This window comes from Pezoporus wallicus, unplaced genomic scaffold (genome assembly GCF_028554395.1).
Source record: "Pezoporus wallicus isolate ANWC-B61680 ecotype Strahan unplaced genomic scaffold, APGP_CSIRO_Pwel_v1 contig_2025, whole genome shotgun sequence".
Taxonomy (NCBI): Eukaryota; Metazoa; Chordata; class Aves; order Psittaciformes; family Psittacidae; genus Pezoporus; species Pezoporus wallicus.
Window position 1 is genome coordinate 4,109,799 of NW_026640253.1, and position 10,169 is coordinate 4,119,967.

At 48.6% G+C, this 10,169-nt stretch overlaps 1 protein-coding gene across 1 annotated transcript; it reads left to right on the top strand.

Moving 5' to 3' along the window:
• The first annotated feature begins 1,141 nt into the window (after positions 1–1,141).
• ADM (adrenomedullin) lies at positions 1,142–3,704 on the top strand. The gene is made up of 4 exons (XM_057418241.1): positions 1,142–1,295; positions 1,915–2,025; positions 2,284–2,424; positions 2,942–3,704. The coding sequence occupies exons 2-4, from the start codon at positions 1,928–1,930 to the stop codon at positions 3,249–3,251; spliced, it is 549 nt and encodes a 182-aa protein (XP_057274224.1). The 5' UTR covers positions 1,142–1,295; positions 1,915–1,927; the 3' UTR covers positions 3,252–3,704.
• Positions 3,705–10,169: the final 6,465 nt, after the last annotated feature.

The window sequence follows — 10,169 nt, forward strand, 5'->3', positions numbered from 1 at the left end:
TTCCTCCCGAGTAGCTCTCGCTGGGAAGGGGACCCTGACGCCCCAGGGCACGGGTCTCCTGGGCATTTCCCTCGGCTCCGCTGAATTTGCATTGTGACAGTAGAGAAACAGCCCATCTGGTGCGGACTTCCAGCACCCCTGCGAAGCCGGAGCTCTGCGTTGCTGAGGCGCCAAGGAGCAAAGATGTTAAAGACTGTAAGTTAAAAAAAAACAAACCACAAAACCAAAAACAAACAAACAAACAAAAAACCGCACCACACACAAAAAAGTGGCAGAATAAGATTTTGCTTTTGGCCAGCCGGGGAAGCCTATTAGAGACCTTGATCCTGCACCGGTTTAGCTTCATAACCGGGGAAGTAAGTGCACTCACATATATAGAAAGGTTCAAGGAATGGGGCTAAATTGGAGGGCAGGAAGGTCTCTCCCGGTCCTGATCCCCACACATCAGTGAGTCTGTGTTTGCCTCAAAGCCACACTGCTTTCTTTGTTCAGAGGTACAGCAGTGTGCCCTAACCTCCATCTCCCAAACCCATTTGAGGTCTGATTTATTTGACTCGATCAAGTAAATCAAATACAGTTTATTAGATAAAAAGGGCACCCAAGCTGAGTCATAAATATTAATGATATCTGATTTGTCACCTCCTTACTTATGTAAAGAAGGCTGGCATTCATTACAGTCACTCATTGTAATTCATGTTGTCCAAATATGGGTTTAACTTTGGAACTTTAGGATTTGATGGATTTGCATGGATTTTTAAATTGATCGACTCTAGTTCCTAACCCGCTGTTTCCATCCACCTGAAGTCAAGACGCCTAGAATGAGAGATTATTCTACAGACCATGTAAACATAACTATATATCGGCAGCCAAAACCTCTGTCCGCAGTGAAACAGACTGAGGGGTTTATCAGATTTTGCAAGTTATGCCACGACTCAGAATCCACACCTAAAATCTGTCGCTGTAATCAACAAAATTCCAAAAGGGTTGTTGAAGACAATTTTCAGTAATTTTCTTGTTTTTACCCTGGCAGGGTAAAAAAAGTCCACTCTAAAATGTTCAAGAAGTGCCCAGGACGTGGGGGTGGGGGTGGGGGTAAGTGTCAATGAAGAATCGCCCAGCCACGCCAAGGTCCACCCACTTCCCTCGCGCCTCTCTATAAAAGGGAGCGGTGGAGCGCAGCTCTGCAGTGGTTACTTCAGACACACAAAGAGGGAGTGCTCGCTCCTCAGGAAACCCTGCAAGTTCGGATCGCTACTACAAAAACATTTGTCTCAGTGGATTATCCTCACTGGCAGGTAAGAGCTTTTGAGCTTTTTTTGTTTTTTTTCTTCTTCCCTTCCTCAATAATTCCAGCAAAAAAAAAAAAAAGAAAAACAAACAAACAAAAGATGCAGGGAAGCTGGAAAGGAAGTAAAAAGTCTGCTAAATCTGGACTGATCTGAAGAGCTTGGAGTTATGCAGCAGAGTCTTGCACTGGCAGTTTACAACATAAGATCTAGAGCTAGCTGGTTTTGCGTGTGAAGTGGGAAGATGAGCTATCAGGGGATCAGCTTCCAGGCAGCAAAACACTTGCTGGAGTTTGGAAACGATGTATCTCAGAGTCAACTCCCTCTAATCTCATGGGTTTGCTAAATCCTAGTGCAAGCCGCTGGGGGTATTCTGGAAATCCTTCTGGGTTTCAGCCTTCTCTGCAAGTAAAACTCTCGACAAACGTAAACTCTGGAGGCTCTGCTATTCACTTTGTGATAAGTTGAGTAAATATTAGCTCCTTGTTCATACCGCACACAAAGTCCCCGGTAGCCTGGGGGCTCTCCGAGAAAAGGAGCTCTCTGGCATCACCGGAAATGAAGGACGGTCCTTACTTGACATATATTTGCAATCGTGCTTACAGTCTTCTCTTCTTGCCTCCGCCAGGATCCCAGCCAGAATGAAACTGGTGCACGTAGCCCTGCTCTATCTCGGCTCTGTCACCTTCCTCGGGATGGATGCTGCAAGGGTGAATGTAGCGACGGAGTTCAAAAGAAAGTGAGTATCGGAGCGCGCCCTCCTGCCAGCGCCCAGTCCCGCTCCGGAGCCTCCGCGCCGGACTCCGTCCGCGATCGGAGGGACTGAATTCCCTGCGGGAATTGCACAGCGCCTTAAAGGCCTCATTCCCTTTCAGGAAACAAAATTAGAAAAATCTCGGCGCTGGCAAATATAATCGCCCCTCGAATCTATTTGGTTTGGCTCCCGCCCTGCAGGCTTGCGCTAACAGGCTGTCCTCTTCCCTTGCGCTCCTTTCAGATGGACAAAATGGGCACTGAGCCGAGCCAAGCGGGACGTGAAGCCCACAGGCGCACTCCGAGGGCTGGGGGCAGCCGCCGACGTGCAGCCGCTCATACGGACCCAGGACGTGAAGGAGGAACCTCGAATCTCGCATCCCAGGTACATTCCAGCCTCTTTTGGTCTTGGGCACTTGATCGAGACAGTGGGAAGCTTCAGAGTCCCCTCGTTTCCGGGTGTTTAGGCTTAATCTCGCTGTAGATCCCCCCCCCAGGTCCCATAGGCAGGCTCTGCCCGGACTGCACAGCACACAGAAAGCACCCTCCCGCTTCCCTTTCCCCGCGCTTTTCAGCTGGCGGGAGATAGCAGAACCTTTACTGTGAAAGTCAAATATAAATAGTAACTTGAGCTCTGGATCCATAGATAAAAGTAACCGCCGTAAAACGGCGGGGCCTCTTCTCCCATCGGCAGCAGGCTGAGGCTCTGCCCTGGGACCAGGTCGTTCCTCTCCCGCCACCGTACGAAGGGCAAAGCCGGGGGGTGGCAGTTCTGCACCGTCGGGGCGGGTCCACCTCCAGGCCGGGGGCTCCCTGCCCTCCCTACTGGTCCCACGGGCTCCTCTCCTCCGAAGCCCCACTGCGCGTTTCTCATGCCCGCTCTCCCTCTTCCTGCCCCGCAGCACTCGGGAGGATGCTCACATCCGCGTCAAGCGCTACCGCCAGAGCATTAACAGCTTCCCCCACTTCCAAGCCATCCGCACGGGGTGTCGGTTCGGGACGTGCACGGTGCAGAAGCTGGCCCACCAGATCTACCAGCTGACCGATAAAGACAAGGACGACACCGCCCCCGCCAGCAAGATCAGTCCCCAGGGCTACGGCCGCAGGAGGCGCTCCCTGCCCGAACGCCTCGGCCCTGCGCGCTCCCCCCGGTCCGAGCGGCGCCTCCGGACGCCACGGGCGCAGCCCCTCGCCGCCGTCTTCGGGGTTTGAACTCCGTGCTACCGGCCGAGGACGTCTCGGATGGGTGGACTTAAGTGTGGACGCTCCGGAGGTCCGCTGCTGCTCGGCGGCAGCCGCCAGTATTCGCGGAGAGCGACTGTCCAGGCGGAACGCCGGCGCGCCCTCCCAGGGCCGGGGACGGCGGAGCGGCGGGCCGCGCTGCCAGGGCCCGGCAGGGTGAGGAGCAGCCGGTTCTGCGGCCCGCGCCCCGCGCTGGGGGTTGGAGTGGGGAAGCTGTGAAAGCCGCGTCCCTCTAGGAACGCGCAGAGGCTGCTTCCCCGGTCCGCCGCAGCGGCGGGCCGGTCACTGACTCTTTACCCTCCGCGCGAGGCACCGCCGGTTCCGGCGCCCGCCGCCGCCTGGGACTGGAAGGCGCCAGAGGCCCCTCTACCCTGCCGGCCGCCATGTCGCCCCCTGCCCCGCCGCTGCACTCGGGGGGGGGGGGGGGGGGGGGGGGCGCCGGACCTTCCTTGCCGGCGGGCCGCCCTCAGAACTGCCCCGGCCCCGTCTGCCCCGAAGAGGGGCTGCTCAGGGGAGACCCACCGCCGGGGAAACCCGCCGCCGGGTGCCGGCCGCTGCGCTACACCCCCGGACCCTGGGACCGCGGCCCCCGCCTCGCCCGCTGCCCATGGCTGTTTGGGGGTGCGCGTTCGGCCCTCGGCAAGGACATGTCGCCCACATCTGCTCTACCCTCTGCGATATCTGCACCCGGCAGGGAATCGGACACTCACTAGTCCCTGCGGGGACTGCAATATACTTGAACCTTCCAGAGAGGAAAAGTGCAATTGTACGTGGTTTTTGTTAATTTTAAGTGCGGTGTGTGTGGATCATGAGATACGTATCAATATTTAAGATTGTCCTCTGTCATGTCCTGTTTGTATCTTTTTTTTGAAAATATATTTTATTTTTATACGTTTTATATATATATTGCATAAGGGCATTTTTAAACTTTGTATCCCCTCTATTTTTCATATCATGAATGTCAAATGTTACCTTTTTTTTTTCCATACCCTTTTTTATCTTGCATTCCAGACTCGTGAAAGATGTAGAGAATGTATCAGCTGTTCTCCACGGGTAATATGTGAAATAAACACTACATAAACCAGTTCTCTTATGTTGTCTTTAGTGGGGGCAGGTGGTCAAGATGAACGATGTTACACTGTGTTCAGCCCTACCCTTGCTAAGCTAGCCTGGCCCTTCTGTGCCAGACCGAAACCCTTCAGTTACAGGCTTTGTTAGCAGCCACCCTATCTAGCTGGATCAAGTAAACCCAAAAGCAAGAATGCATCTTAAAATCCCAGGTCAGATCAGTTGAAAAGCTCTGAGGCCTTTCCTATCCACATGTTCCAGCCTGGGCTGAAACGTGTCACAGCTTGGATTGATCGTGCAAGTTTATTTTTTGCCCTAATTAATCAGGGAAACAACTGCACACTTCAACATTGCACAACAAAATAACAGATTTATTGAGGGAGAGTGTTCCAAAAATGGTCACGGCAGCTTCCAAGGTTATTTATATTGAAGGATTTCCTGGGCCACAGTTCAGGTTAAAGTTAAATGGTGACCAGTTCAGGGTGGGCAGAACATCTTCAATAAAAGCTTAGCATTAGGGGGTTTGTTGTTTTGTTCCTTTTTTTTTTTTTTTTAAACAAATTCCAGCCACAGATCAGAAAACAAAGTGAACCTGAACCTTATTAATGCACCAATAGCACCATCTATTGGTGTCTACCCTCTGCATGCCAAGAAAATCTAAAAACTAAACAAGTGTATTTTAATAACATCTTGGGTAGCAAAACATGCAAATTCCCCTATTTTATAGTATCTCTGAACATAGTTAACATGTAGAATTCTGGGAACAGCAGCACTAAATGCTGCTAGAATAAATGAAGCGGGCTATTTTTTAACCTAGTACTAAATGCTGACGGAGCATATATTTACAAGAAAATTTCAAAAGAACTGGCAATGACACCTTTCCAGGAATACTGCTGCAAAAAAAAAAAAAAAAAAACTTGGGGAGGAATCTAGTTGACTCGATGCCTGGCATGTATTCATAATGATTTCTCTCCCCAAAGTTTTGAAGTTCTCAGAATTACCTATTTTTAATTACTTCCTAAGCGTTTTCCACTAAATTTTGGAATAGAGAGATGGGTTTTCAACTTGAAACGTTCTCTTTTTCATATAAAACCCAAATTCATATATATATTGACATTTCCCAGTTTCAATTATTATCTGTTTGTTAACAGCTGGAAGAGAATTTACCTCTCTACTGCCAGTGGCTTTTCTGGTCCAGACTGCAAATTGTAAGGGGTGACAGCAAATGCATGATCTTCAGCACAGGTTATATCTACCAGCTGAAAAACAAGCAAGAGCCTATTCTCAAATCACAAAAGATCTTGAAATTAGAATAATTGTAGCTCATAAATTTTGGAGTGCTTGCAGTGGGAAATTACATTGCGCAGGTGAAACCAGATCCTACTTAAAGAGCACAACTGAAACGGCTTCAACAGAACCACTCAACTTAATAGCTACAATGTTTTACTTACGGGTTACACAGCTAGCATCTTTGTCATCTAAACTTGGGATGTAAGGCTGGATTGGGCTAGAGTGTGGTTAGTATGTACTTGCCAACTAGCTACTTTTGTTTGTATTGATCTTTTCTTCATTTACTGCCAAAAGCCAGTCCCCACTAAAATACCTTTTCTTCCCTCCTTTCCCTTTCACCGACAGAAAACACTTCACTCAGAGCTGAAAGATCCTTGGACTAGCTGGACAGGGCTAAAACTAGCAAGCTGGTGCTGACTGGCATAATTCTGACCTTACTGGAGCTTAGTAAATAGAATTTCCGTTTGGAAGGATCAAGAGCACCACCTGCCGCGCTTGTAGGGAGAAGCAAAACTCTGTAGGTAAAAAAAAACCAAACCAGCAAACAAACCAGTTTGCTTGTTTAATTCCCTTCACTCCCACCCCTACCACTCCTCATCCTCCAGTCTTTGAAACTATGTCTTTTAAAGTGTAAAGACCTGAATTAGACATGCTAGAAAGTAGTGAGTAGCCTTACGAGTGGAAGGCAGCATGTTCTTTGATTGCATCAGCTGAAAAGTAAACCCTGGGAATACTATGACCGTGTATTTTAGCCAACCTAGTTTGGCTAGGCTAGGTAGGCTGGAGAATGACAGAGCAGACAGGGACTCTTTCCAATTTCAGAGCTAACCCCATATCCCAAATTGAGTTCCAGGTTTGGGGGATCTGGGCTGTAAGGGCTAAAATATATAGAGTCAGCATTCTTCCTCCTCATCCTTTTCTGCACCTGCCCCAGGTAGGAGCCAAGGTGACTCGTGCCAGGTAGCAGCCAAGGTGACTCACCTGAGGTGAGTCAAGGTCAAAGCTCTTCCTTCTGCCCAAGCAGGAGACATTACTGAAGAATTTTGGCTAAGCATCTTTTCACGGTGAACATCCCACAAAGCAAAATGTTGGGCACTAGCCTTTAAATGGTTGAAATCCATCCATGAACTAGATTAAAATCTCTGAGGAGTTTGAGGATTTTGAAACCCATGAGGCTTCAGGGAGAACAAGACTGTGAAACAGTATCAGCCCATAAGCAAGAATCCTCTCAAAGTCCTAGAAGCTCAAGAATAGCTGTGTGCTTATGTCAAGTCCAGCTTATGCCCTAATGTGACAGATGAGAAGTGGAAAATGTCATCAAATGCCTTCAAAATCAGGAGCATTTGTTTACACACTGCTTTAATTAAAATACTAGTTTATAAGAACAGTCTGGTGTCCCACAGGCCAGCATTTCAAAGACTGCTTAAAACATGACTGTAAGTTCAGTTCAAACAAAGTTCTAAATTCAAGTTTTGCAACGGTAAACATGTATTGGAGGAGGGATTCATCCTTATTCACCAGTCTGTTCAAGAGTGGATGCCAAAGGAGTGGTCACCAACCTCAGCAGAGCCTCCTTAGCGAAGTGTCAGAAGAGTTCTTGAAATATTCTTTATGAGTTATTATTTTGTTTTATTCCTAGACTAGAGACACCCTATGGCAAAGAAAAACTACTTCACTATAGACAATTTTTTTATTATCAAAATATATTCCAAAGGCTATTTTTATCTCAGAAACTTTTACGGCTCCATTATTAATGCTATACAGAATGGTGGCAAGGGGCCTAAAATGCTGATATACAAGTGCTTTCTCATAAAGACCTAGTGCAGGTCCCCCAATCTGAAGGAGTGAAAAAAGTAATCATTTTTCTTTCTCCAGTTGTGTCCTGGGTTCAGGACAATGCCTCTCCTGCTCTGAAAGACTGTTACAAGAGATGGAGCCCAAAATGGATCGGATGAACTCAGCAGCTTTATAGGGATTGGTCCATGCACTAAGGAATGATCTCTCTCTCTCTTTGAATGTGTGTGTGATTGTGTGTATACATATACTATATATATGAGACAAGAGTGATGGTATATTGAAAAATGTGAGATCTGAGCATGACGTGAATGATATGGAATAAGGGGTGGATACTGTCCAGGGTTCAGCAGTAGCAGGTGTTTTTCTCCTTCTTAGTAGCTGGTGCAGTGCTGTGTTTTTGACTTTCAGCCTGGGAACAGCACTGATAACACCGATGTTTTTAGTTGCTGCTCAGTAATGTTTACTCTGACCAAGGACTTCCTGAATCTCATGCTCTGCCACAGAGGAGGGGAAGCAAGGAGGAAGCAGAGACAGGACACCTGACCCAAACTAGCCAACAGCCAACTAACACAGCATGTTAGAATTAAATTTGTTAGAATTAAACTTGGCTAGGGATATCAAGGATAACAGGAAGGGATTCTACAGGCACATAGCAAATAAAAAACAGACTAGGGAGAACGTAGGCCCCCTCAGGAAGCTCTCGGGAGAACTGGCTACCCTGCATTTGGAGAAGGCTGAGGTACTCAGTGACTTCTTTGCCTCGGTCTTCACTGGCAAAGGCTCTGACCATACCACCCAAGTCTTGGAAGGCAGACACAGGGACTGTGAGAATGAAGACCTTGGGCCCACTGTAGGAGAGGATCTGGTTCGAGACCATCTTAAAAATCTGAATGTGCACAAGTCCATGGGACCTGATGAAATCCATCCGTGGGTCCTGAAGAGCTGGCGAATGAAGTTGCTAAGACACTGTCCATATCTGAAAAATCATGGCAGTCAGGTGAAGTTCCCGACGACTGGAAAAAGGGAAATATAACCCCCATTTTCAAGAAGGGGAAAATGGATGACCCGGGGAATTACAGACCAGTCAGTCTCACCTCTGTGCCTGGCAAAATCTTGGAGCAGATTCTCCTGGAAGGCATGCTAAGGCACATGAAAATCAACAAGGTGCTTGGTGACAGCCAGCATGGCTTCACTAAGGGGAAATCCTGCCTGACCAATTTGGTGGCCTTCTATGATGTGGCTATGGAACTGATGGACAGGGGTAGAGCAGTTGATGTCATCTACCTGGACTTGTGCAAAGCATTCGACACTGTCCCACACGATATCCTTGTCTCTAAATTGGAGAGACATCAGTTTGATGGATGGACCACTTGGTGGATAAAGAACTGGCTGGATGGCCGCACACAAAGAGTTGTGGTCAGTGGCTCAATGTCCGGCTGGAGACCAGTAACGAGTGGCGTCCCTCAGAGATTGGTGTTGGGACCGGTCTTGTTCAACATCTTGGTCGCTGACATGGACAGTGGGATTGAGTGCGCCCTCAGCAAGTTTGCTGATGACACCAAGCTGTATGGTTCGGTTGATACGCTGGAGGGAAGGAATGCCATCCAGAGGTACCTTGACACGCTTGTGAGGTGGGCTGATGCCAACCTCATGAAGTTTAACCATGACAAGTGCAAGGTCCTGCACCTGGGTTGGAGCAATCCCAGGCACAGCTACAGGTTGGGCAAAGAAGAGATTCAGAGCAGCCCTGCAGAGAAGGACTTGGGGGTGTTGGTTGGTGAGAAAATGAACATGAGCCTGCTTCAGTGTGCGCTTGCAGGCTAGAAAGCCAACCGTATCCTGGGCTGCACCAAAAGGAGTGTGACCAGCAGGTCGAAGGAGGTGATCCTGCCCCTCTACTCTGCTCTTGTGAGACCTCACCTGGAGTATTGTGTGCAGTTCTGGTGTCCTCAACATAAAAAGGACATGGAACTGTTGAAACAAGTCCAGAGAAGGGCCACGAGGCTGATCAGAGGACTGGAGCACCTCCTGTATGAAGACAGGCTGAGAAAGTTGGTGCTGTTCAGCCTGGAGAAGAGAAGGCTGCGTGGAGACCTCCTAGCAGCCTTCCAGTATCTGAAGGGGGCCTCTAAGGATGCTGGGGAGGGACTCTTCATTAGGGACTGTAGTGATAGGACAAGGGGTAACAGGTTAAAACTTAAACAGGGGAAGTTTAGATTGGATATAAGGAGGAAATTCTTTCCTGTTAGCGTGGTGAGGCACTGGAATGGGTTGCCCAGGGAGGTTGTGAATGCTCCGTCCCTGGCAGTGTTAAAGACCAGGCTGGACGAGGCCTTGGGTGAGATGGTTTAGTGTGAGGTGTCCCTGCCCATGGCAGGGGGGTTGGAACTTGATGATCTTAAGGTCCTTTCCAACCCTAACTATTCTATGATTCTATGTCATGCACACTATATAAACTGGGGGCAGTTATTCGGAAGGGCTAGATTACTGCTCGGGTCAGGCTGGGAATCGGTTGGCAGGTGGTGAGTGGTTGTATTCTCTTCCCTTGTTATTTCCCTTATCATTATTATTATTGGTGGTAGCAGCAGAGGTTTGTGTTATACCTTAGTTACTGGACTGTCCATATCTCAACCCCTGGGAGTTACATTCTTTTGATTCTCCTCCCCATCCCTCTGGGAGCAGGGAGAGGAAGGGGAGGGAGTGAGAGAGCTGCTGTGTGTTTCTGGGTTGCCA